The 27,786-nt window shown below is 52.6% G+C and overlaps 1 protein-coding gene across 4 annotated transcripts in view; it reads left to right on the forward strand.

Moving 5' to 3' along the window:
- RBPMS2 (RNA binding protein, mRNA processing factor 2) overlaps nt 1-3,258 on the forward strand; it is a 49,876-nt gene extending 46,618 nt beyond the window's left edge. Inside the window, exons 8-9 of one of the 4 annotated variants that reach the window (XR_005227110.2) lie at nt 1,249-1,318; nt 1,993-2,067. Coding sequence is in view for 3 of the 4 variants with exons in the window: in XM_037911047.2 (XP_037766975.1) it covers nt 1,249-1,318; nt 1,765-1,837 (143 nt within the window). In the remaining variant the exon portion in view is untranslated. Of the gene's footprint in view, nt 1-1,248; nt 1,319-1,764 lie in introns of all 4 variants that reach the window. The other 3 variants (XM_037911047.2, XM_037911048.2, XM_043523526.1) reach the window with 3 other exon arrangements.
- Nucleotides 3,259-27,786: the final 24,528 nt, after the last annotated feature.

Raw genomic sequence — 27,786 nt, forward strand, 5'->3', positions numbered from 1 at the left:
GGGGGACAGAATGGTTATGGCCTGTGACTTCCTTCCAGCTGAATACGCCAAGATCCCTTCCCTAATGCTAACCAGGGCTGCTGGGCATTGGTACTCTGCTTCCTTCCACCCAAAGTACTTAGCTGAAAGTTTGAGTCAGTGAGAATTTGTGACTAACTTGAGGTCATAGCTCTATCTAGATAATCATAGGGGAAACCCCCTTCCCCTCCCCCCCAGCTTCCTCATGAGTTGCAATGTTAGACACTTCCTGTACAGCTGGAACTCAGCAGGCCAACTTGAGAAGCTTTCTACCCCTGAACTCTCTAGCCTGTGTATCTTGTAACAACCTGTGGGTCCCCTCATGACAGTCTGTCTTGCTGCTATCAGATGTACTTGCCCTTAACAGTGACTCCATGGGTGATCTTTTCAGAGGCGTGCATGGCAGTCAGCTGGTGGCTCCCTCTTCCTTCACAGGAAATCTTTCTCCCTAGCTCCATTAGGAGAAGTGTGTGGTGTGAAAGGACCCCCTCACTCTAATAGGGTTGGAGAAGTGCCACACTTCCCAAGCCCCCAGATAAACAATTGCCGGGGCTCATGGTATGCAGGCCTAGAAAGACACTGTTATGGTTGGGGTCTTAGACTCCAATCTGAGTGGTGTGAACACGAGTACTCCGGTTAATGATTCATCAGTGTGTTAAGACAAGGATTATGATGCTGCAGGTTTGACAGGCCAGCTATTGTGGGCTCCTCCTGAGATGGCTTCTAACAAGCCTGAATGCCAAGCTATGCTCCTGTTGTATTGATATACTGGCAATGCTAGCCTGTGTGCCCTTGGCAGGGGGCAGTTAAGTTCATCCAAATCCAGACAACTTCCAGATCTTGGGTGAACTCCACATTGGCCCCATTCCTAAAGCCAAATCTTAGGTGCTAAATGGAGGAAGAGGCTTCCTTCGGCTAAAGAGCATAAAGGGGGAATAGGAGTCTCCTGACTCTTATCTCAGTTACTTAGTTTCAACTGTGAAAGAGCCCTTTGTGGTGCTGGGGTCTGGATTTCAGCATGTGGAGCAGCATGCAGTCCAATGGTAGCCTGGAGCAGCAGGCCCTCCTGAGGGATAGCATCCAGGTATCAGTCTAGAGGCCACTCTTCTCTTCTTCCCCCCCCCCCCCCCCATACTGGGTGGAACTGCCCCTCTGTGGCACGAAGGGGTGTGCAATTCCTAGTCTGTGTTAGCAACGTTATCACAGTAGCGGAATGGCTTTCTCTTTCAGATGCGCTGGTATCCTCCCTCCGAAGCTACCCAGCAAGGATGGAAGTCTCGTCAGTTTTGTTAGTTCTTCAGTAAGTATGTCTGCTTGGAAGTGGGCGTAGGCCAGTGCTGTGGGGACAGTGCTGCAATCTGTTCTGGGTCCTTGCATTCCTGGCCTCTGGGCTGCATGAAAATCTGGCCTGGCCTTGAAGTGCTGCCTTGAGTGGGACTTGTATATATCATCGTGGGGGTGTGGAGGGAAGTCTCTCTCTCATCCAGGCAGAGAGTGGCAAGCATTCTCAATAGCCCACACGTCATCTACTACTGCATCCTGCTTAGGTGATGCAGGGACTGGAGTAGCAGAATTTCCCCTTTTTTGTCTTCCTCTACTGAGTTCTGGGGTCCTCTTGTTCCCAGCAGCTGATGTGACTCCGACCCAAAGACTGCATAGGAAACTTTGGCCAAATTAATGCTAAACATTGGCCTGGGTGTGTTGCATTAAGGGTCTGAATGTCAGATCTGTTCACTCACATTGCAGCTGGCATGGAGAATCATTAAAGGGAATGAAGAGTAAGTGTGTAAAAACTGAAGATCCTGGTAGTAAACGTTGAGTCCCAACTTTACCACCTGAGCAGGAAGGAGGCAGCCTGTCACCTGCTGTGTCCTATGGTGAGGGTGAACACATTATCTGCCCCGCAGGTAATCTCAATGGCCTGGTAAATGAATTAAGAGCAATGCTCAGTGTGCCCTGTCTCTTATGTTCCAGAGTGTCTCTTCTTGGCTTGTTCCCTTCTTTGTCTCTCCATGGAACGATGTGCCAGGGATGAAGTAATGGATCCAACAAAATCCATTTTGGTTTGTGGACACTCCGCAGTAACCTCACATTTCTCCCGGTATGGAGTTGTGGGCTTCCCTGTTAGACTGTGAATATATCCATACCCACCCAGCTCAGTGGACTGCATTCTGCCTGTCCTCTCCCCCGCTTCCCCTCCCAACAGATTCCCAGACTGAGTTTCTCCTTCCTGTGCCACTGAAGCCTAGATGGAGGGACTCAATCCTGGTGGTAACAGACGGGTTCATCCCTACCAAGACACTGGTGCCAAATGAGGCCTAGCTGTACAGAGCAATACCCAGGCTGCCTTGCCCTCAACTTTATGCAGCTCTGCTGAAGGAAATGAAAGACAATCAGTTTTGCATGTTTTCTGGCATGAATTTAAAACACTTAACTTTGTGTATGTGTGAGTGTGTAAGTTTGTTCTAGCATTTGTGTAACTGTAGCAACAGGTCTTGGCCTAACTCTTGATCTAGCAAGGTTTTTCATCTTGCTTCTGTGAAGACTTGGCTTTCAAAAATACTATCCTTGTCTCACCCCTACTTGTCCACCTCCCCAGCCCTGCATTCTCCAGTCTGACCAGAAGATTTGAAAAATGTTTGTTTAGAGTACAATGCACTGGGTTTCTTTTCTTGTCCGGTCTCTTCTCTTGTTTTTAAAGTCAGGGTTATCTTTTTTTTCCCCTCAGACTTTATATAGAACAGCTGTAAAATATCTAACTTTTTTCTTCCCTCCCCTGCCCCCCCATTCTTCTGATTGGAGAGATTCCAGTGTTGCCAAATCAACTATCCTTATGGGAGTTCAGAACAAAAAGTACGAGTATTTTTGTACCATCTGTAATAAGGAAATATTTATGCATCATAAAGAATTTTTGTGTGTTTTTTCGTGTGCAATTATTAAAGAGAAACTGTAATCCGGTAAGATAAGTTAATGTTTAGTTAAAAGCTTGAAAGAAAAGTTTTTTCTGTAACAATGATTCCGTCAGGCGTAGTAAACGAGAAACTGTGCAATTTTTGTTTTTTATTTTAGCATCTTATTGCTTGGTATTGAAGTGCTTAAGTATTCTATACAACCATGGCTGTCTTGCTTGTATTAAGACTTCTGAGAATAAGTTGCTATAGAATTGCTGATCCTATGAGAATGTGAAACTGGATAATATATGAAATGCAAAAAATATACCCAGAGGCTGCTGTGACTCTCTTTTCTGTCTGTGGTGTCTTTTCTTCTGAGCACCAGAAATCTCAAAGCACCTCAGCTTGAGAAGAGCCCTGCACCACCCCAGGAGGCAGGTCTGTCATATGCCCGTCATAGGTAAGGAAAGGGAGGCACCAGGGTCGAGTGACCTTTCTAAAGTCACAGAGCAAGTCAGTGGCAGAACACAGGCATTCTGGTAGAAATGTACAAACTTTCTCACTCACATAGTAGAAAGTGCTTGGGTTGGCTTGCAAACTCAAACAGGCACCAACTTGACTTTTTTTTCTCCTCTGAAAAGTCACAAACTTACCAGCCCTAAAATGACTTTCTCCCCCCTACAAGCTAGGAACCTCCAGTGTCTGTCACCTTAAGTGTCTCCGGGCTCTTGTGATCACATGTTGTGACCTCCCTCTTAGCAGAAATCCTCCAGCCTGCCCCTCCTAGTCAAATTCAGCATGTGGTGTGTCAAGGCAAGGGCACTGAGTGGGCACCTTTCTACCCACTCTGGGGCACCCCAGCTGATGTCTACAAAGGATTATGACCCTGCTCAGTCAGTGACTTGTTCCTTCACTCTCAACAGCTACTTGAGCTTCACCCCGTGTCTGAGCCTGCCTGGATGGAGATGCTTCACCTTACCATCTGCATTGTCTTCACAGGCCTGTTAGGGCTGTGATCAGCTATGTATACAGTGTGGCTTTTCCTAGGCCATGGGCTTCCTTGTTCTCTAGGCTCTTCCCCTCTGGTTTTGCAGGAGCAGCACCCTGTGTGGATGCTTCAGGCCCCTGACCTACTTCTAGCTGGCAGGGGAGGGGCTTCTTTCCCAGTCATTTAACATGCAAGAGGCTCTTGCAATGCCTTCCTCTGAAGAGGTGGGATGGTGGCATGTCTGCATGATGTGCTGCCTTTACACTCCCTCTATGCCTGTGAAATAAGTGCCATGAAACTCATAAGGGGAGAGTTGAGGCAGTGACTTCTGCAAAGTAAAACAAAATGGCAACCTGCATTCAGTAGGCCCTGGTGTGCAAGTGTAAAGTGCAGGCCTCATTGAATGTCACCATGTACCCCTGACCAGGTCTTGCATAGAAGCACTGGCTGAGACCTTTCTTTTTGCCCTTCAACCGATCTCAGGATGACTCTAGGGAGCTTGGTCTGTGTAGCCCTGAAGCTTTCAGGTCTAACTTACACCCCAGTCAGAGGCAAAAGGAGCCAGTTCCTGTCTCTGCTTCCCTGTCCCTCTGGAAAGACACCTTGCCATACACGAGGCCCTCTGCTCTTGGCATGGGTTGGATGAGGGCAAAGACTTTCCCCCAAGCTGCTTGCTGTGTGGAGGCCTAAGATGCAAGCAAAGGGGAGCCTGCCCCTTTCCAACCCCAAGTCATTCCCTTTGCTTCTAGGAATCTGTGCCTCTTCCCTGAAACTCAGTGGCATTTCCTAGGGCTAGAGTAAGAACCGGCCCTAGATCTGTTCTCCCCAGAACTAAGGGCTTGGGTGTTGTCCTTGCCAGGTGCTGCTTCTGAAGTATTTCCCTGGTTGTAGACATGCACATCCAAAGTGCATCATGCAAGCACTTTCCCTGCTGCTCAGCATGAGCTGCCCAGGTCCCCTTCTCTTGCTCCGCATCAGCGGGGGCTCTCGTTTTAGCTTCCATTGACTGCTCCCCTCCAGCAATGCCTGGCTGAAATGCTGTCTGCCTGTAGCTATCAGATGCAGTTTTGTAACCTTCTTGGTCCCCAGCTAGTAGTGAATGGGGTGGGGGGTGGTGAGGTAAAACCTTTTTTGGGGCCAACTTCTGCTTGTCACCACCTCTAGGTTAATCAGTCAGTGGCTTTCTTCTATCTCGCTGCCCCCGAGTTCCTACTCATGAGGTGAGGCTGCCCTCCAGCCTTCTGCTGAGGCTGGGAAGGGCTCTCCCTCTGCTGTCGGAATGTTTTGCTGTTTTTCCTGCGTAGGACGGGGAAGCCGAGATCTCCATAGAAGGAAAACCTCCTCTGCCTGCGGTTGTGCTCCTCCCGAATACTCATGTACGCTCCTCTCTGCTGCAGTGAGCTGGCTGGCTCAGCTGCTAAGCCCTTGCTCCATGCCATGGTAATGCAGAGCTCCAGAAGGCAATGCGGGGAAGAGGACATGAGGCTCCAGCCATAGCAAGGCCTGTACAAGGCAGCATTAGTCTGGCAGCCTGGGCCCTGTGCTGGACCTAGCCTCCTGCTAGCAGCCGCTCACTTCAACCTTTGCTGCTGGCCCAGCCATTGAACACTGACTCGGGTGTGACCTACAGCTAGACTAACCCGAGAGCTTAGCCGAAAGTAGAGCTACTGGAGCAGAAGAGACCAGCCCACCCTGGTTGCTCTGGGATTCCAGCTACTGAGGGCTGATGCTCTGATCAGCTGCCAAGAGGGGCTCGGCTGGAAGGCTTCCACCCCTGTATTGCTGGGCTCCTGACTCAGGGAGCAGAGTGGGCTGGGTGGCTGGCTCTTTGCAGCAAGGTTCAGCTTGCTCTCCAAGCTGTCACCTGGCAGGGCCATTCAGTGTTCCAATATTTTCTATCTGCTCCCCTATTTAAAGAGTTGCTGTGATTGCAGAAGCCACCTGGCTGGGTGCTCTAGGAGCTAGCAAGGGAGGGGCCTGCTCTGCACGGTGGGCCTCCAGTCAACACCAGCTCTTGCTGTTAGGCTGGCAGAAGGGGCAGCCCTCCCGCTCTGCCTGCACAGGCTCAGGCCCGCTCTGGTGGCCAGTGGAACATCACACCAATCTCTGAACAGAGAGGCAAGTTCCTATGAATAAATGATGAAATAGCCAAGTGTGTAGAAGCAACCACTCCAGCTCCCTTTGGCTGGAGGAGAAACAGGCCCTGCAGCTGATGGGCGGTGGCCTTGCTTGCCCCAGGCTGCATTGGACTTACAAGCCTAGCTGTGAGCAGGTTCCCAGCTCTAGGATGGCTCTCTGGGGTGGCTGTGTTCAGCTGGACAACCTCCTTCCCTTGCTCCTGGAGCTGCTAGAATCCCATGCTAGGTTGGGCCTGTGGGGGAGGGGGGGGCAGCCAAGATGTCCCAACAACAGTGATGTGGGGCAAAAGGAGGCCTCCCATTTGGTGAGTTAGGTGGTGGTGGGGTGGCATAGCTGGCTGGGGTTGGCCTCCCTTCCCCTTTGCTCTGGCATGGCTCACCAATGAGCAGAGTGGCAGGTGCTTAGCCCCAGCAGGGGAAGCAGCTAGTGCCTCTGGGTATCTTCATTGCTAGAGCACAGCAATAGTGTTGCCACTACTAGGCCGAGTTGGGAGGGGGCATTTAATGGCCGGCCGCAGGAGGAGAGGGGACCCTCCTGGCCTTTCGTTTGGCTAGCTCCTGCTGTGGGCCCTATGCTGCCTTTGAGTGGCTCTAGGTGGCTCTGTGCCAGTAGCCCATGCAACCTTGGTCCCCAGCGGGCCATGCAAGGGCTCTGATCTCACAACCCACTGTGCCTGCTGGTGTGTCTGCTTCCTCCTGCAAAGGTTGTGGCTTCTTGGGCTTGTTTTCTCTCTCTCCCGGAGCAAGGCCCAGTGCTCCAACGGCAGAGCTAGGCAGCTTAATAAAGGCAACAAGCAAAACCAAGGAGTTTAAAAAGTCAGCTCTAAAAATAGCCCTTCTGGCTACGGTGCCTGGGAATTGGCTCACGCTGACGTCCGTTGGGCAGGAGAAACAGCTCCGAGCAGGGCAGCCTGAGCAAACCTCCCTCTCTGGCTCCCTGCTTGGCTGGGGCTTTAGAGTTGCTTCATCTTTTGCTCTGGGCCGGAGGGTGGGACTGGGGGCAGCTCCTTGCAGCTGAGATCAGCATCCCCCAGGGATGCAGTAGCTAGGCCAAGCACTAGGCCAGGAGACTGAGTCCCTTCCCTCTGCTGTATCCTCGTGAAAGCGAGTAGCAGCAGGGATGTAGGTGGGGGCCTGGGCTGGCAGTGCTGGGGGAAGAGAGCTCTGGGGAGCCTGCAATGGGCCCCTTCCATTCCAGGAGCAAAGTGCTGTGTTGGCTGATGCTGGCAGCGTGCCTCCAGCTGCTGGAGCCTGGGGCTGAGCTGCCATTGTGCGTAGGTGCTGGTGGTTGATGCCAGCACCCCATGCACCATGACCTCTCTTGCTGCATTGGGGGCCCCATGTCACTGATTCAACCTCCTTCTGTTGCCCTGGGAAGCTGCGCCCCCAGAACCTCTCCCAGGGTTGGCTCTGGGGCCCCTAGCCCTGCCCCTGGAATGGTCCAGTTTTGTCACTGCGCTGGGTTCTACAGCCTCTCAAATCAGCCCCCAAGCCTGTGTCTCAGTGCCTGCCTCAGAGCCTCCCCCCCACACCCAGAGCTCTTCCCCGCTCAAGTCTCTGGCTGGGTTTGTGGTGAGCCTTTCTCTTCACCTCCTCTTCCCTCCCACTGGCTGCCAGATCCAGCCACATCTCAGCTTTGCTCACCTAAGTGGAAAGCCTCCCGGGGGAGAGCCGGGGGCCAGCACAGCCGGGCTGTGGGGCTTTAAATTATAGAGAAGATTTTAAAAAACCTTTAGCACATGCATTAACATGGCCTGGGCCATGAATAATTGACACCCAGCGCTAGTCAGCTTTTACACAGGGACCCAGTCCAGCCTCTGCTGCCGCCAAAGTAGGTCATGGCTGCTCCAAGCACTCCTCGGCCAGAAACTGAGAGAGAGAGTGTGTGTGTGTGTGTGTGCGCGCTGACCCTGCCCTTCCTTGTGTGTGCATGCTGACCCAGCCCCTCCCTGTGTGCATACGCATGTGTGTGCGGATCACAGGCCGCCCCTGCCTGTCCTTGTCTCTGTATGGCTGGGCACTGACCCTGTCCCTGGGGCTGGATACAGCTGTGGCTGTGCAGTCCCCACCCCGGCCCCCCCAGGGGTTTCTCCTGGGCAGGAGCCATCCTAGCATGTCTCAGCAACGCTGGCTCCTCCCATCTCCCCTTCCCCTGCCCTGGTGGTGGTGCTGACTCCTGCCCTGAAGGGCTCTGGCTCAGTCTGCCCCCACAGGAGGCTGTGATTCCCAGAGGGTCTGGTCTGGACACCAGCTGCGAGAAGCTGCTGAGGGGCTGCAGGGGCTGCTCTCCAGCTGGGTGCTGGGGATAGTCTGTGAAATCTGGACCATGGAGCTTGGTGGCATGTCCCTAACAGCCTCCTCCGCTCCTCCCTGGGCTCAGCTAACAGTGGGGCTGCAGCACACAGCTGGCAGGGGAGCTCTGATGGGCACAGCTCTGGGAAGGTCAGCAGCGGTGCCAAGGGGAAAGCCAAGACTACTGTCTCAGGCTGCGAAGAATCTGCTGCCAAAGGGGGCTTGGCAAGAAAACCTCCACGTGCCTAAAACTCATGAGCCAGGGCCCCAAAAATCACACAACTGGCTAAACTCACAAGCTTTCGTAACTACAGTGAGTGTGAGGCTCTCATCCGTTGCCAGCTGGTTTCTGAGCCTTCAGGTCACGTTTTTCAAACCTTTCTCTGCAGCCACCAGGGCAACGATTTCTGTTTTTTAACGGGAAAGCTGAGATTCTCAGGTCATCATGTGCCTCCAGGAGCTGGGGATTTAGGAAACACCTCAAATATTGCGAGAGTCACACTACACTGGGGAACACTGTCAGCCCTGGGGGTTGGTGTCTGTTTCTTGCCTTGCGTCCTGCCTTCGCCCAGTGTGTTAGAGATGGGGTGTGTGTGTGAGAGCAGAGGTCTTGTGGATCCTGCTGCCTCCTGCTGGGGGCAGGATGGGGGCAGAACCATGGTCGGTGCAGTGCTACCTACCAGTCCCACCCAGAGCCACACTGGCACTGCAGGCAGCTGAGTTATCCAAATGGCCTGGCATGTGTGCTGAACGAAGGAGTCGGCTGTGCCAAGGGCTCATGGAGATGCAGTAGCAGCCTGGCTGCCTGCTCCTTTGCTGGGTGTACACTCCAGGCGGCACCCCCTGACTGGCAGCACCCCGTTTTGCTGCTGCTCTCGTGCTGGGCACCTCCCTGTGCCATGCGCCAAGCTGCTGAGTAGGGTGGGTGTGGTGGCGGCTTTGCCTGTGAGCTGCCCAGGGCCGGGTGACAGGGTGCGGGGCAGCGATTTGAGGGTGGATCAGCATCAGGCACGGCTAGTGCTATGAACACCTCCCTCAACACAAGCCCCAGCCTGCCCCACCCCAGCCCCATGTCTGCTTTCTCTGTCCCAGCCCTGTGGCTGCCCAACGGCTGAGCACCCCCCCGACCCTAGTGCTGGTCAACACCCTGCAGTGAGCACTAGGGGGACAGATGCAACCCAGCTCACTTGACACCCTCCAACCCCTGCTTGCTCTGAATGGACTTCAGGGCCCCACATACCCGCCTGGCACCTCCAGGAGGGCTAAGGGACAGTAGCAGCCTGGGCTGGGCAGGATGCAATGGGACAAGGAGACTTTGTGTTGGTTTGGGGCAGCTGGGAGAGGGAGCTGGGTCCCCTCACATTGGCCCTAGGCTGCAGGCCGCCTTCTGTGAGTGCGACAGAGGCTGCCTTGCCCCTCCGGGAGCTGCGGGGAAGGCAGTGGCAAATCCCTGGGTTCTTGCTAGGGAGGTAGCAGATGGGCTTGGCACTGGGCACATGGCCCCAGCCCCCAGTACTGGCTGCTTGCTGACCATCTGGCTAGCCAGACCCAGCGGCATGTGCCTGTGCATCAGGTGGGCCAGAGCTGCCATCTGTTGTATGGGAGCACGACCCTGTGTTCACCTCCCTGCTGCAACCTCCGTGCTCAGGGAGAACCTTGGGCCTCAGCCAGTCAATGTGTGACCACAAAAGCTGGGCCTGGTGCTGGGACAGCCGGCTCTGGCACAGCCCACTAGCCCCCATGGCAGGGGAGCTCCCGCAGGATTTTGCAACAGCTGTGTTTGTAAATTGCCTGAATAACAGTAATCCCTAGCAGTCCCTGAGCACTCACCAGCCGCGGACCTCCGCGTGCTTTACAAAGGAGGGCAGTAGCATTAGCCCTGTTCTTCACCTGGGAAAACCGAGGCACAGCACAGGGAAGTGACTTGCCCCAGGTCACCCAGCAGGAGAACCAGGAATAAAACTCAGGTCTCCCAAGTGTTCTATCCACTACTAGGCCCCAGACCCTCATCCACATAACCCTGTGCTGGGGGCGGGGGGCAGGAAAGCATTATTACTCCCCAGAGTTGGCCAGGCGTCACCTCTGCCCCATGCCCCAGACCTACAGCAAGGGACACAGGGTGGTGCTGGGGCTGCAACCAATATGGAGAGTGTGTCTGAGGGCAGGCACTGTGCAGGATCACCCAGCGAAGAGCGGGAGGGGACGGAGACCACAAAAGAGCCCACAGCCCAGAATAGCCAATAGCCCAGTGGTTGGGACCCTCACATAAGATGCTGGTATCTGAGCTGCACGTCCCTGTTCTGGACTGGGCAGAGCAGTGGCTAGAACATGGGTATCCCCCCCTTCCCCCCCCCCCAGCCCCACTGGGTGCCTGGGCTGTTGGCTGGTTCAGGGTGTGGAGCTCTCTGTTTTTTCACACAAAGCCTTGAACAGTCTCAGTATCATCTGGATGGGGAAGAGGAAAATCAGAACGATTTGTGGGCTGGGGTCAGGAAGCCGTTTGCCACCCAGTGCGTTCGCCAGAGACCAGAGCGAAGGCGTCCACCTCCTCTCGGACTGAACTGGTAACAGGTTGTGCATTCTGTGACAGCTGGTTTGGTACTAATACAAATGGGCTGTTATAGTAAAGGGGAGGCAGGAGGGTGTTGTGTGTAGGAATTGGGAAGTAGTCCTTTCAATAGGTTGTGAGCCATCTAGTGGGTCTCACTGTGGTCTATGGGTTAGAAACTAGCAGAATGTAAGTAGCTAGTTCTCACATGATATTGTGTGCTGGGCAAACACAGTTCATTGGACACTACTGGGCCTGTGGGCTTTCTACAGATTATTTTGTTGCATCCGGAGCAATACACAATGGGGAGCTGCCCCTCTCGCCCTGGGAATTCTCAGATGGCCAGTTACATCTGAAATGCAGCTCCTTGTTGCCAGCTGAGTAGTACAAAGGAGACAAATCTGGCCCGGTCCCTCCACTCAGCTGAAGCCAGTGCTTTCCCATGGGGTGGCCGTACTTTACTGCTTGTCATGGAATACAACTCCTGGGACCATAAAGCCCCAGATGGGTAACAAGAGCCACCAATGGGATTGAGGTGCATTCGCCAAGTCAAGCATGTGCCGAAGTGCTTTGTTGAATCGGGGCCACTCTCCCCCGTCTCCTAGCAACATGCTGGCACTAACACTGACCCGCTGCCTTGTCAGGATGCAGGAAACACCCTGTGATGATCATATTTGCAAACATGTCTGACACTAGTTGTTTAAAAGCCACAAAGGGAGGCGAAGCTGCAAGGGGGAGGAGCCAGATAGCAGTTTTCATGCAGTGATTTCCTCCTTTTCTTATTGTTCCTTTAGCCCATTTTGGCTTCCAAGGCGTTGGCACAGGATGGCTTCTGCCAGCCCTCTCAGCGCCCCAGAATGTTTTACGTAGTTTGTACCTAGTTAGTGAGGTGGCTGTCACCGACATGGTTTGTGTCTGCCTGGTCCATTGCTAATGCATGATTAGCAGCCATGGCAGAGCCCCAAGAGGCCTCCTGCCAGAGACCCAGCTAATGGATGGTGGGTTCCTGGAGCCGCGTCAGCATGCTCTTTTGCTGTGAAGCCAGAACCCTTTCCCCACATCTGTGTGATTGGTCTGGTAGGGCCGTGTTGCTCCCAGTGTTCAGCGGGTGAGGATATCTCAGAGGGCATTGCTCCATGTTCTGCTGGTACCATCTGTTGGGGTGGCCTTCTAGGACGCGAACCCTTGCTGAGGCAATAAGCACTATGCTTATGCAGCCTGATCCAAAGCCTGCTGTAGTCTGAGGTCCAGCTCCTCACAGGCACCTAACTCCCATTGATTTCAGTGAGAGCCAGGTGCCTAAATACCTCTGAAAATCTAGGCTTGAGTCCTTCCACTGACTTCAGTGGGTTTTGCATCAGGTCCAGCATGAGGCTGGGGCCCAGTATGGGGTACAGAGACCAGATATACCTTGAATGACTGGTAACTATTCATTCCTCCTGCTGGCCCTCAGAAATGAGAAAAGCGATCTGCCTTTGTTTAGCCCCAAATAGGACCCAGCTGGGAGAAAAGACAATGATTCACATCATGTGAGACACTTTGTCTAAGGAACCACAGATCAGCTAAGGTTGGGAGTTCCACCACCAAGAATAGAAACTAAAATGGCTAAATGAGGCCTGGTTTCCATCTAAAACTTAGGTTGATCTAGCTACATTGCTCAGGGGTGGGGAAAATTCACACCCTGGAGAGACGTAGTTAAGCTGATCTGATCCCTGGTGCAGACAGCACCAGGTAGATGGACAAGTCTTCGGTCAGCCTAGCTCCCACCTCTTGAGAGTGTGGGTTAATTACAGCAACAGAAAAATGCCTTCCATCGCTGTAGCGAGTGGCTACACTACAGCGTCAGAACTGTGCCACGGTCGAGTCTGTAGTGGAGACAAACTGTTAGCCTATTGTTAATCTCTTAGGCCAGAATCTCTCATAATTTGCATATGGATAAAACCTCTTTCTCCTTCCAGCATAATTAAAAAGAACGACAAAAAGTTACCAAGCAGGGGAACACCCTGCTTTCCTAAGCAAACCGGCCCATTGCACACTGCAAGTGGATCCAGAGATGGGGGGAAGCTGTGAGTTAAACCAACTAGAAATAACTTGGGGGTGACAGGCAGTTTGCCCTATTTGCCCTTCAGTCTCCCAAGAAATCCAAACCATGTGTTTTTGCCCCAAATGATAAACTCTGCATTTGTTTGCCTTGTGAGTCAGATCTACATCTGGCTATATGTGGAGAGTATCTCTTGTTCTGTTGCAAGCCCTAAACACATTAAATACTTATGTACAATCAAAAATGTCTGAAGTATGTCCATTAGATTTGGAAGATTATAAGGGATTGTGTTGGTCTTCCCTGTAAATAACTGCAGCACTCTTGAAGTAACAGGAATTGTCTGGAACAAGGAAGAAGGAATGCTGAATGATATAAACCAGGGGAAAACTTTGAATTATGAAAAGCAATTGCTTTAAAAGGAGGAAATTCCAATTCACAGTGTGGGCTAATGTTGAAATACGACTCTTAAAATGAACCAAACAAAAACCCTCCCATAAGCAAAAGAGTGAAGACATTTGTTATACACGGTTGCCATCTACTGGATACCAACAGCAGCAACAGCAGACAAATGGAGAGTGCTGAGCACTCATCTGGGAAATGGGCAGTAGAAATCAGAGGGTTGCCCCCCACAAAAGCCCAGGAATCAGGGTATATAAAACTGAGGTCACCATGTAAGACACTAGTGCTCATTAAACGGCTATGTGGACAAGACTCACCCTTGGGCCGGAGGCACAGGACCAAGAGTTGACTGAACCTATGAAGAAGTTGCAGAATCCAGGAATGCCTGGATCAGCTGTGTGGACAGAACTCTCCTCCCTGCACCCCAGGGTTAATTAACAGATGAAGAAGTGGTGAGATATCATTTCCAAGCTTATACTTCCCTGTCTGTTCTTTACCAGGATAACTGGTGGTTATCTTGGTGAGTCTGCACTCTCTGGTGAGATCTCAAGTCACCATATTTTAGATTTCAACTAAAGCTACATACATGATGCCCTCCTTTAAAAGTCCAAGCAAACTGGCCTACAAGAGATTTGAACCATAACTTTAAGCAATTGCTTTTGATATGCTAAACTTGTCTCTTTGTGGCCAATCCATTCAATCATTCTTAAGTGGGCCTTAAAGACAAGCATAAACTTACTCCTTGGAGAAATACTGGAAGCACAGGCACTGAGGCCCCGCACTTGCACCACCTCTTCTCACCCTGCTCCAACCCCACCCTCAAGGCCCCTGCCGGTCCACCACTCGCTGCTCTCCACCTTCCCCCCAAATGCCTCTCCCAGCCAGCAAACTGCTGATTGGTGGCCCTGCTGAACAGCTCTGGCTGGGGGGTGCTGAGCACCCACTATTTTTTCGCCATGGGTGCTTGAGCCCTGGAGCACCCACGGGGTCGGCTCCTATGGCTGGAAGTGTGATAAATGTGTCAGGTACTAAAGAATTGACGCTTGATAATCATAAGTAAATGGCATAGAGAAATCGGGGTGATTTGCATTGTTCCTTGGTATAACTGCTGAGCCTCAACCCTCGTCCATGACAACTGCTTGCAAGACTGGATGGTGGTGTATTCAGTACAGAACTAGAACACTGGCTGGTCTACACTTGACTGGTGAACTGTTGATGGTATGTTGATGTGGTTCTGGGTGTTGATTGGTTAAAAATAACCAAGCAGGATGCTTTGAGAAACACTGTTGACCTGAAAATAACTCAGATCCCACCCCATCTAATATCCCATCATAGGCCCAATGGCCTGTGATGGGATATTAGATGGGGTGGGATCTGAGTTACCCAGGAAAGAATTTTCTGTAGTATCTGGCTAGTGAATCTTGCCCATATGCTCAGGGTTTAGCTGATTGTCATATTTGGGGTCGGGAAGGAATTTTCCTCCAGGGCAGATTGGAAGAGGCCCTGGAGGTTTTTCGCCTTCCTCTGTAGCATGGGGCACGGGTCACTTGCTGGAGGATTCTCTACTCCTTGAAGTCTTTAAACCACGATTTGAGGACTTCAATAGCTCAGACATAGGTGAGAGGTTTTTTGCAGGAGTGGTGGATGAAATTCTGTGGCCCACGTTGTGCAGGAGGTCAGACTAGATGATCATAATGGTCCCGTCTGACCTAAATATTTATGAATCTATAACCTAGTGTTAAATCAGTAAGCTAATGCTCCCTGGACTCAATAAACAGGGGGTTACCCTATGAGATTCCATTCTAATATTGACTGCAACACTCATCCAATTGGCAAATCTAGTTTCTTAGATTTTAGCTTTAAAATTTAACTGGCACTTTGGCCAGTTCTTAAAATTCACCTCTTTCATGCTTGCAGCCTTACCCAGTGGGACCAATTTCCACTGTCCTCAGATAGCCTGAAACTCCCGGCACAGAAGGAAGACAAGCTCTGTCTGTCTTAGTGCCTTGCAATGAGCAAATGAAAACTCTGCTTAGAGCGACGGTGTTCAGTGGAAAAGCTGGCTTTGCCAGAGTGCGGTCCCACTGTAATACTTGTTCATCTCCATGACTTTGGCCTAATGGTATGAAAGTGAAAAAGAAAGCTTTCAACAAGGCATGGGGTGGGGGGTGTCACAGAGTTTAAGCCCAGAAGGGACCATCTAGTATGTGCCACAGGCAGAGAATAGGAGGCACTGAGGTGCCCAGAACCCAAGGCCCCCACAGTGGCAGAATGTGACATTCCCCTGGTGTTATCTGGACCGGTGATCTGCTAGGTCACTCCCATCCTCAACTCTGGGAGCCAGCCTTACCCTGCTCTGCTGTGAGAACCCCCACTCCTGGGCTGTTCATGCACAGCCTCTAGCATGTAAGATGCTTGGATTGTGCAACTGAATGACGCTAGCTAATATGTCCGGTCCCAGACACAACCCTAGGAACCCCCGTCTTGCAGTGTCCAGTTATGCCCCTTGGACGCTGCAAGCTTATATGAGTACGTCAATTTAACAAAGAAATTGATATATACCAGGCTTGTTATCCCAAGGGGAGTCTCTGACACGCTTCAAACCAAATGCATTGCTATAGGTAGAATAAACTAACAAATTTATTAACTACAAAAGACAGATTTTAAGTGATTATAAGTCAAAGCACAACACGTCAGATTTGGTTAAATGAAATAAAAGCAAAATGCATTCTAAGCTGATCTTAACACTTTCAGTGCCCTTACAAATGTTGATGCTTCTCACCACAGGCTGGCTCGTTGCCCTTCAGCCAGGCTCTCCCCTTTGATCAGCGCTTCACTCGCTTGGTGGTGGTGTCTGTAGATGGAGGTGGAAGTTCTGGAGAGAGAGGAAGAGCATGGCAAACATCTCTCCCTTTTATCATGTTCTTTCTTCCCTCTTGGCTTTTTCCCCCCACCAGGGACAGGTGAGCATTACCTCATCGCAGTCCCAAACTGACCAAGAGAAGGGGGGTGACTCACTCGAGAGTCCAACAGATCCTTTGTTGCTGCCTAGGCCAAATCTGACTTATGTTTTGACTTATAATCACTTAAAATCTATCTTTATAGTTAATAAATCTGTTTGGAATGACCTAGCAGATCACCGGTCCAGATAACACCAGACGGGAACACCACATGCAGGTAGAAGGAAGGTTGCTGGGAACAGAGGCAGGACAGGCTGAACAAAATTCCCCAGACTTTGAAAGCAACCATCAGCATTTCAGCCAGGAAGTCTGAGATGGGAGCAGAGCATTTAGGAGTGAAAGTTGAGTGTAAAAGAGAAATTGGATGGTGTCAGATTGGGGAAGGGGCCTCAGGTCCCAGCCATGCACCTCAACACAAACACCACCCCCTGCCCCACTAAGGGGGCTGGAGTTAACCGCTGGAACAAGCCCCACACTTAACAACATTACAACACTTTTATCTAACCCGGGCCAAGCCAGGAGCAGACCCAGATCATGAGCTCTAGCAGGCTCCCCTGCCTGGATACAGCACATTATGTCCCCCACACCTGGCTAGACGCACACAGACTCTGCCCCACACCAACATGACCCTCATCCCCCTTGGGTCAGCCCCAATGGTCCACGCACTCTGCTGCTGCTGTGCTGTGTGAGCTCAGAGTGGTCAGTCTCGCTGTGTGGGCTCAGCATCCATCCGGATCCTCTTTCCCCAGCACCAGAGCAGCACCTGGTTCTTCTCCAAGCACCTCCTAGTTCAGACTCTGCATCCCTGCACCCTGGTGTCTCTGCCGCAGCTCAGCACTGCTGCTTCTCAGCCCTGTCTTTGGTTGCTCTCCAGATCTTCCTGGGCTTGTTCCCTTTTCGCCCCCTGTCTGTTCATTGACTCAAACACTCCCAGTGGTCCCTAGTTCTTTCTGTGTCCTTGTTTTAGAGTGGCACTCCACCTCCCCCCAGCCAGTCAGCTTTGTGCAGAGTGGCGGGGGTGGGAAGGGCCGGGGAGAAGGGGAAGGGACTCTACTCAGCCCCATGCCCGCCACCATATCAACACACGTGTCCCCAGGTAGCGGGCATGCCCTGTGGCTTGGCCACCCTCGGCACTGCCATATCAGTCAGGTAGAGGGGATTCCCCTATCTAGGGTTGCCAACCCTCCCGGATTGGCTGGGAGTCTCCCGAAATCGGGCTCAATCTTCCAGAAGCTACTGAAGCCAATCCAGGATATTTTAGGCTGCTAAAAGTCTAGCGGCGCAGCGGGGTTAAGGCAGGCTCCTCACCTGCCCTGGCTCTGTGCCACTCCCAGAAACAGCTGGCAAGTCCCTCTGGCTCCTAGGCACAGAGGTGGCCAGGGGGTCTCTGTGCCCTGCCCCCACCCCGAATGCCGACTCTGCAACTCCCATTGGTTAGGAACTGTGGCCAATGGGAGCTGTGGGGGGCAGTACCTGTGGGCAGTGGCAGTGTGTGGAGCCGCCTTGCTACCCCCCACACCTAGGAGCCTGACATGCTGGTCACTTCCGGAAGCAGCCCGAGGTAAGCGCTGCCCAGCTGGAGCCCACACCCCTCACCACTTCCTGCACCCCAACCCCAGCCCCCTCCCGCACCCAAACTCCCTCCTAGAGCCTGCATCCCATACCGAATCCCACACCCCAACCGCCTGCCCCAGCCCAGAGCCCTCTCCTGCACCCAAACTCCCTCCCAGAGCCTGCACCCCCTCTTGTACCCACTCCTGCACCCCAACCCCCTGCCCCAGGCTCAGCCATTGACTCACGACCACCAGGCACAGCAGCAGTATTTTTACCCCCGAAATACCCTGCACAGAGGCTCGTGATGGGGAATAGGCAGCCCTGCACCAGGGTCAGAACTATAGTCCAGTATCTCACGGTCCTGCAGGGCCAGAGGCAGGGGATCTGGACCACTGCAAAGGCTTCCAAAGGGATCTCCATCACTTCTTTCTTGCCCTGGTACCTCCTGAAATACTGACCTTGGAATGGTGAAATCATGTGTGCTGTGTTGCTCGCCCCGGGCCCTCAAAACTCATGGGCTGGGTCCCCAAAATCATGGGATTGGCTGGAAAATCATGAGAGGTAAACAAATTCACTGTGGATCTTTCTATTTATCTTCTGGTCATTGAGCCTTTGGGGGGGTCACCTTTCCCACTCGTCCTTTTTTATTTAGACCAAAATCCCATGACTCCAGGAGCTGCAGCTTTTTGAAAAACACCAAATATCAGGACATTTGTGATAACATTGTGTGAGCTGGCAGGAGTGTGTGTGAGATGCTACCGTAGTTCAGTTCTCAGTGTTTGCCATTCCTGATCAGCTTTTCTGGTAGTTCTCTAGGGTTTTTTCCTGTAACTCAAGATGGGAAGCTGTGCATATGGGGCTGGACGGGGGGACTAAACTTGCTTGGGGATGTCTAGCAGCCTCAGGCTGGTAGACAGGGGATGGCTCACTCAATAAATTGCCCTGTTCTGTTCACTCCCTCTGAAGCACCTGGCACAGGCCACTGTTGGAAGACAGGATACTGGGCTGGATGGACCATTGGTCAGACCCAGTGTGGCCATTCTTACGTTCTTGGAGCCACCCTGACACACTCCAGGGGGTTCTCTTGGAGCGAGTGTGTCAGCTGCACTGCCAGGAGCTGGCTGGACGCAGAGAAGGGAACCGGGCCATGGACCTGTCTCCTTCCTGATTAGCATCCCAAGCAAAGCAAGCCCTGTGCTGTTCTGGAGGGGATGAGGGCTGTAGTTTCCCCGGGGCACTTGGTGGGGAGGGGTTTCAGGAGCAATGGAGGCTCTTCTCCCTCCTCTCATCCCCCAACACATGCCAGAAAGGGCCACACTCCGTCTAGCCTATCGTGTGATGCACTGGGTTTTCTATGTGCCTTCCCCTGCCTAGGGTGACCAGGTGTCTGGTTTTCGACTGGAACACCTGGTCAACAAGAGATCCTGGCACTGACCGGGCTGTTGACTGTCCGGTTGGCGGTGCTGCACAGTAGGGCTGGCAGGATTCCTGTGTAGCTTCCCACATGGCTTCCGGGAAACAGCTGGGGAGCCGGCATGTCCCACTCCAGCTCCTACGCATAGGGGAAGCCAGGGGCCTCCACACACTGCCCCCGCCCCAAGCACTGCCCCTGCAGCTCCCATTGGCTGGGAACCACAGACAATGGAAGCTGCAGGGGTGGCGCCTGCGGACGGAGCAGCATGCAGAGCCGCCTGGACACACCTCCACATGGGAGCCAGAGTGGGAACATGCCAGCTGCTTCTGGGAGCTTTTTGAGGTAAGCACCACCCAGAGCCTGCACCCCTGACCCCCTCCCGGGCCCAACCCCCTGCCCCAGCCCTGATCCCCTTTCTTCCCTCTGAACCCCTCGATCCCAGCCTGAAACACCCACCTGCACCCCAAACCCCTCACTCCCAGTCCCATCCCAGAGTCCGCACCCAAAGCCAGAGCTCTCATTCCCCCTCCCAGCACCCCAACCCCCTGCCCCAGCCCTAATCTCCCTCCTGCCCTCCAAACCCCTCAGTCCAAGCCTGGAGCACCCTCCTATATCCCAAACCCCTCATCCCCAGGCCAACCCCAGAGTCTGCACCCCCAGCCAGAGCCTTCACCTTCCTGTACCCCAACCCCCTGCCCCATCCCAGAGCCCCCTCCTACACCATGACCCCTTCATTTCTGACCCCACCCCGGAACCCACACCCCGAGCCAGAGCCCTCTCCCACACCTCAGCCCCCTGACCCAGCCCGATGAAAATGAGTGAGTAAGTCAGGGTGGGGAGAGTGAATGACAGAGGAAGGGGGGGATGGAGTGAGAGGGGGTGCGGCCCGAGAGAAGGGGCAGGGAATGGATGGGGCCTCACAGGAGGGGTGTGGCAGGGGTGGGGCAAGGGTGTTCATTTTTATGAGAGTAGAAAGTTGGGAATACTACCACAGGGAAAAATTGGTGGGTGCTCTGCATCCACCGGCAGCTCCCTGCCCCACCGCCCCACCCAGCTCACCTGCACCTCTGCTCTGCCTCTTCCTCCTCCTCCTCAGCGAGCGCACCGTGTGCCCGCTTTTCCCCCCTCCCTCCCTGCCCTTGCTGTTGCAAAACAGCTGTTTCGCGCGGCAAGCGCTGGGAGGGAGGGGGGGAGAACGCGGTGCACTCAGGGGAGGAGGTGGGGCCGGGGCAGGGATTTGGGGAGGGATCCAATAGGGGCAGGGAGGGGCGGAGTTGGGGCAGGGACTTTGGGGGAAGGGGTTGGAATGGGGGGGGCGCAAGCACCCACTGGCGCCATGAGAAGTTGGCGCCTATGCTGGTGACCTCTGTTCCTTGTGGTTAATTCCAGTTTTTTTATCTGCTCTAGCTTAATGGCCCCAGTAGTCACAGAGCCACCTGCAGCTTCTCTGGCTATAGCCATGGGGCCAATTGCCAGAGGCCAGCCTTAGATAGCTGCAGCTACTGGACAAGGGAGGGGTAGCAATTCCAAGGCTGATCATGCTTGAACCTTGCAACGGCAACACTAGGGACTCTAAATCTCAGCGCTGGCCCTAGGCAGCTGCAGACTCTGCAGTTAAGCGCTTCCCTCCTCTATGCCATGGCTTTAAGTACCTGAGATGCCCATCACCTGCAGCAGAGGCCACCAATTCCCACACGCCCCTAAGCTAGCACATAGTCAGGCAGAAAGTGCAGCCTGAATACTTTTGGAGGCTGGGGCCCCAAGAGGTTCCCATCCCTGATCAGCAGCTCTGCAACAAGCTCACATGGCCCCCCTCCGCTGTGAGACCAGGACCCTGTGAAGACAGGGGAGTTACCTTGTGTATAACCAGTTCTGTCCAAAGCCTGTTGAAGTGAGTGGGAGTCTTTTCATTGTCCTTAATAGGCTGCGTACAGAAGCAAAGGACCCCATTCTAGACTCTCGGAGCAAAGTGCATTCTATGCTGCCCTGGTTTACTGTTGTACCAGGAAGGTCTCACATTACCGAGTGAATAAGCAACACTTCCTACAGCCCCGAACTTTTTCTGAGAGGCTTCCCACCCAATTACTAAATATAAACCTACTTGGCTTCCAAGGTCTGAAAATATCAGGCCGTATGGTCACAAAAGCAAGGCACTTCTGACTTCAGCAGGAATTTTGGATGTACACAGAACACAGACAGGACTGGTTCCCACCTGGTTACAGAACTGCAGTCAAGTGGAACAATTTTCAGCTTGTGTGATTGGAGGATATCTGATCCATATTGTGAGACTGTCCTACATCAATGAGGAAAAGTTGAGGTGCCTTTGTTATTGTTTTGTTCCACTCTTTGTTTCTATGGGGAATTTGCCAGTGGAATATTACTATCTTCCTTTTAAACAAACAAAACTAAAAAAAATGGCAATGGCTGTTGAAAATAGCAATTCCAGTCCTAGTTAGCACTGGGGAGATGCCAGCATTTGTTGCTCAATTTTATCCTACTTTTTCTATAGCAAGTTACAGTGGATCAGCATATTTGATTCGGGAGAAATGAAGTAACAGCAGCCTAAACTGAGCTTGAGAAACTCCTGAATTTTGAGAATGTTCAAATCGGGAAGGCAGGTGCTCAATACCCTTTCTGAATATTGGATAAATCTGGAAAGGAAAAGCCAATTTCTGTTTCCATGGCTTAGAAGCGGAAATCCTCCTACATGCCTGGTACTGTATCTAAAGCTGCCCAGGTCCTCTAATAGACCCTCCCTTTCCTTACTTTTCATTTTAACTTCTGGTGGGATCCACATACTTCCCCTGCTAAGCTTCAGATAGAGAGGTGCACTGTCCATTTAGTCCACCCAATTCCTTCTTTGGGGGCTGCCAGGCGAGGTCACCCCAGCATCCCTAAGACGGGGGGAAGTCTTCTGAGGGTGATGTCTGGGCCAAAGCCTTCTACTCCTTGGGCATACTTGTTCCCCATTCACAGTGCCACCCCCTTCTTGCAGCCAGTTCCCCATTCACAGCAAGCTGCAGCGCATGGGGTCTCAGCTTCCTCACTTCCTCCCACATCCTTTCCTGTTGATAGCGGCCAAGGAAATGCTGGGAAATGTAGTTCCTTCCCTGCTCCAGGGCCGGCTCTATAGGCAGGGAGCTGGCCAAGTAATTACAGCTCCCAGGGCCCCTTGGGTTCTCAGCTCCCATGCTGGATCCCTGCTGCTTCGAGGCTTGCTCTCAGGGCCTCCGCTTCTGCAGCGCTGTGAGAGGGGAGGAAGTGAGTGTTATGGGCTCACTCATAGTTTGGAATATTGACAAAGCAGATTGGCTGTTCCCTTTAATGTGGCACCTTAGAGACTAACCAATTTATTTGAGCATAAGTTTTCATGAGCTACAGCTCACTTCATCATGAAAGCTTATGCTCAAATAAATCGGTTAGTCTCTAAGGTGCCACTAGCACTCCTTTTCTTTTTGCGAATACAGACTAACACGGCTGCTACTCTGAAACCTCCCTTTAATGTGTAACCAGTTGGCAGCCCTGGGGTCATTTGGACTCTGAGCTCATTTTCCGGGTGCCCACAGTTTTATCTTTCTCACCCTTATTGTTGGCTGCAGACATTTATCAGATAAGCAAACAAAACAAAGACTACCTCTCCATTCCACACAGATATTTCCCTCTGCTGCAAGGCACTTCTTATACATCCAGATTGCAGGTACTTGTTCAATAAGTGACTGTCCAAGCTGCAAAATACGGAGAGGAGGAAGTGTGGAAAGCACCAACCCCCAGCAGGGCTCAATTTGGCCCAAAGAGGGCATTTTGCCTTGTGAAGCTGTTTGCACAGTGCCCTTTCCTGCCTAAAGTCCTTGATTGTGCTGTTTGCATACATCACTCTCCACTTGGGTGGAAAGCTGCACTGCCCACTGCTCTGCAAACATGTCCACCGATTATTTCCCAGCTCATTGTGTGGGACTGTTGTGTTCACGCAGTGCTTCCTGATTGGATGTCTGCCATGAAGTCGTTGCCAACTACATCCTTCAGGAGATTAGAAGAGTGACAGCAAGGGACTCCATGGGTCTCCCAGATCTGCGGTGCTGTCCACACATGCCAGAGCGCATCAGTGCAACCCCTCACCCCCAGGTACAGCACAGTGTAGAACTGCTCAAGTGCATTATGGGTAGGTTTGGCAGAATTTGAGTTTTATTGTTTTACAGTTCCAATAGATAATATCAATGTTGGTGTTTAAGCATTCTTTTTTCAGTGTTTATTGATTTAAAATTCCAGTAATGGAAAATTATATCGGGGTCAGATGACAATTATTTAATGGCTAGATATTTAGATTAAAAAAGTTAAAGCTTTGTAACCATTGAAACACAAATTATCAACATCACATCAAAATATACAAAGTAAATATCCTTGTAGCCAATTCGGATAAGTTCTCAAGCAGCATTTTTCTTATTTTGCCTATTTGTAAATTTCTGTTATTATTGATGGTTTATTTCTTTGGTTTATGTGTGTAGAGCGTGTGATGAAGTGGGACTGCTCTTAATGTTTCCTCTGAATAGTGTAGGGGTGCCTCAGTTTCCCCTAGGCAGTTCTTAAGTATCTAGGTAGTGGGATAAGGGTGTATGATCATTGCAGAGCCCTAGAGGGCAGGTGTGTGCAGGGATCTGGACACAGAGAATGGCCAACACCCTGTTTCCCGGCAACTGATGGCCTGGGCCCTTCCCCCCTGCAAGGTGAGAGCTAAAGGGCTGGAGAACAAGGGAACCAGGTGACCTCATGGCCCGGGAAAGGGACAAAGCCCAGAGGAGAAGGGGCCGGAGGGAGTTTCAGTTTGGGGCTGGCCGGGACATGGAGTGAAGTGCAGACGTGGTTGTCTGGCTCACTGCCCCCCAAAATGGACCCAGCTGAGGGGTCCTGTTCTCTGCACCTGCAAGCTGTTTTAGACCATGTTCCTGTCATCTAATAAACCTCTGTTTTACTGGCTGGCTGAGAGTCACGTCTGACTGCGAAGTTGGGGTGCAGGACCCTCTGGCTTCCCCAGGAGCCCCGCATGAGCGGACTGGCTGTGGGAAGCGCTCGGAGGGGCAGAGGATGCTGAATGCTCTGAGGTCAGACCCAGGAAGGTGGAAGCTGTGTGAGCTGTGTGTCCTGAAGACAGGCTGCTCACAGAAAGGAGACTTCCCCAGAGTCCTGACTGGCTTCATGGGGAGCAGTTCCAGAGCATCGCCCAGGGAATCCATGACAACTGGTGGCAGCGGTGGGATCTACTGCACCCCATGGACGGCGCTTCCTGCAGTAAGTGACTGGGGAGCAGTAAAATGAAGGGGGATTGATGGGGACCAGGCGTGCTGAAGATTCAGAGAGAGACGGTTTCAGGGGGCGGTTAACCCCTAGGAGTGTGTGACCAGAGAGAAGGACTTTTGCAGTAACAGGGTTCCCCTGGGGATTGCAGCGAGCAGTCCAAGGGGTGGAGGAGTCTGCAGCTAGACCCTGGCAAAGAGGTGGTGACCTTGAGAAGGGCTGGCACACTAGGGGTTCTCCCTGGAAACCGTGGGGAGCTGCGAGCACACGGGCCTGTGAGTCCACAACAACTTGGGAAGAGCGGAGTGATGGTCTGTCACCGTCTCCTTAAGAAGGACATTGTAACCCTGTGCAGAAAGAAAGGGTTGAGCATTGGAAAGTTCACCAAAGCAGAGTTAATCGTGCAGCAGGAGGAGGATGACCGCTCTAAGAAACAGATTCCTGACCCCAAATGGGGCTATAGCAGGATCTGGGAGCAGCTGGAGTGGTAGCCAAGCATCCCCAAGACTCCTGTCCCCGACCAGACGAGGGTCTTCACGATCGGGTTCCCCATCCGGGGATCAGAGATGGATGGGATTGGAGCTGAGTCCGAGAGAGCAAGAAGACCGTGAGAGACAGTGGGAGCCCGAGAAAGAGCTGCAGAAGCAGCAGCAGCATGAACTGGCGGTGGTGGAGCGGAGAGGCATAGGGGACCTCCCAGGGGTGAGTGGGGATAGACCCTGGGGGGCCAGTTCCGCAGGGAACCTAGAGACAAAATTGCTGCCCCTGGTTAAGGAGGGGGGGTTGTGGATGCCCACCTCACTGCCTTTGAGCAGGCTGGAGATTTGAACCAGGGGGACCCTGCGGAAAAGCCCCGGTGCCTAGCTCCCTTGCTGGGTCCCAAGGCCATAGACTCCGTCAGCCAGATGGGTGGGGAGGTGGACGGGCTCCCACTCCTGGTCCCAACCTATATGTCTGTGTGGAGTTTCCTGGGGCCAGGCCCCTCGGACCTCCAGTGGGAGCGGAAGGTGATGGTCAATGGGGAGACATTCCTGGGGTGGTGAGATCCTGGGACAGAGAGAACTGTTGTCAGGCCCTGGGTGGTGCAGCCTCAGATGCTGAGGGGCTGTGTGAGCTGGGTGAGGGTCCCAGGGACGAAGCCCCTCACCCTGCCTATGGCCCAGATCCCTGTGCAGACCCAGGAGGGGTTGGGCTGGCTGGCCGTTAGGGTGCTCCAGGACACCAGCTGCGAGACCCTGTTGTGGGGTGACTGTGTCTCTTTGGGACAGTATCCAGGTCTTGCTCCTGTAACTCCCAAGGGTTTGAATTTGAATCCAGGGAACCAATCGGCGGAGAGGGAAATGGTCAGTGAAAAGGCAAATGACCTGGCTGGCAGGGGGGAGGAGCCGCTAGGCTCAGGCTACCTGCCTGCCTGTAACCAGACCCCTGGGGCTGGTTGGGACAGAGAGATGCTCCCCGCCCCCCTTGCACACGGGAGAGGGAGCTCACTCTGGCTCTGATGCAGTGAGGAAAGCAGTGAGCTCGCTGCCTACCCCCACTGGGACAGCAAGGGCAGCGCTGAGCACGGAGGGAGCTGAGACCCCAGCTGAGTGGGGGGAGACACAGGCAGGGCAGGGGATCTGTTAGGAGTGGCAAGGTGCTCGGTAAGGAAAGTCTGGATGAGCCTAGGCAGCCTTGTGAGCTGATGGCTTTGTCTAGTCAGCAGTGTGGGAAGGCGAGGAGAGTGGAAGATGAGTGTCCCTGGACCTTACCTGTTATCTGGGTGGAGAAGCGTGACAGTGAAGGAAATGTGCCTGTGTCTGTCAGGGGTATTGACTTGCCTATGGAGGGAGCTACCCTGATCTCCAAGCAGTTGTCTGTGACCAGCCTTGTGCGTTGGGACAAGGGGAATGAGATCCCAAGCCGTGTGTCTGGGAAAGGAGAAAGTGTGTCCGGCTCTTCTTTGTCTGTGGAGCAGACAGAAGGGGCCTTTCAGCCTGTGATGCTTGAGGGTAGTGCAGTTGTTTCAGAGTTGGTTCTGGATTCAGCTAACGCCCAGGAAGGGAATGGTCCTAAGTTTGTGTCTGCTCGGGAGAATGGCACTGTAACTAGGTTGCATCCAGTTAGTGTCTATGTAAAATCCCTGAGACCCGACAATTCTGGTGCTTGTATTTTGCCTGTTGCTAGTGTGTTGTTGGGAAAGGGTGTAGCAACTCTGTCTAATCAGGGTGAGGTCCTAGCCAGGGCACAAGGAGAGCATGAAGGTGATGTGATTGTGTTATCTACTGAGGGTGTGGAAACCTGTAGCAAGAAGGAAAAGATTCCTGAACTTGCGTGTGGCAAAGGGAAGGAAAATGCTTCTGACCTTTTATCTAGGAAGTCTGTCAGTTTGCCTGAAAGGGGATTGTGTAGGAATCTGCTGGATGGGCCAGAGGTAATTCTGGATGTAAGGGAGACCCAGAAAGAGTCTGTTGTTGCTCAGGAAAGTGTTTCTCTAGAGCAAGCCCTCGTTAAAGAGGGTAAGAGCAGAATTTCTGTGAGGGGTGAATTGTTGAATAGAAAAGCCCTAGGGAAAGGAATCCTCATGGAGTCTTTGCAAGCAGTTTTCTGCAACTGAAGGGTGTGAAAGTGATTTAATCAAGAAAGTTTCAGTTCCTAACAGCCAGAAATTTTCTGTTGTGAATAGATCCACTGACTTTCCTGTTGAAAGATCCAGTGTGGATAGCTTTGAGAAGGTCTCAGATGGAGTGAAAGCTGTTAAGAAAGTTAAACAGCACTGATGCAAGCAGATGAGTACGATTTTCAGCGAATTTCAGTGGTGTACGATGATGTAACTTGTGTTGATCAAGTGTGTAGACATGGCCTGAGCCTAGCTCATCTTGACTGAGGCCTCCGGCTCTCAGCCATTCTTGAGCAAGGCCTCCTTCCTTCTGTGTTAGTCCTGTCTCTGGGCCAGAGGCACCGACTTTCATTTTTCCAGGTTGGTGCTCCACCCCCGCTCTGCCCGAGGCCACACCCTCGCTCTGCTTCATCCTGCCCCCCCCACCCCCCCACGCCTACCACCTGCTGCTGAATAGCTGATTGGCGGGTGGCGGGTGCTGAGTACCCATTAGTTTTTTTCTCCCATGGGTGCCCCAGCTCCAGAGCACCCACGGAGTTGGCGCCTATGCCCTGGGCCATTAAAATCCTTAGGCATGTTGGACTTGAGCCTGAATCGAATAAGTCTGTCCCCAAAGCGGAGGCTTCTCAAACAGAGCCATCCTTAAATGTTCAGA

This window comes from Chelonia mydas, chromosome 10 (genome assembly GCF_015237465.2).
Source record: "Chelonia mydas isolate rCheMyd1 chromosome 10, rCheMyd1.pri.v2, whole genome shotgun sequence".
Classification (NCBI taxonomy): Eukaryota; Metazoa; Chordata; order Testudines; family Cheloniidae; genus Chelonia; species Chelonia mydas.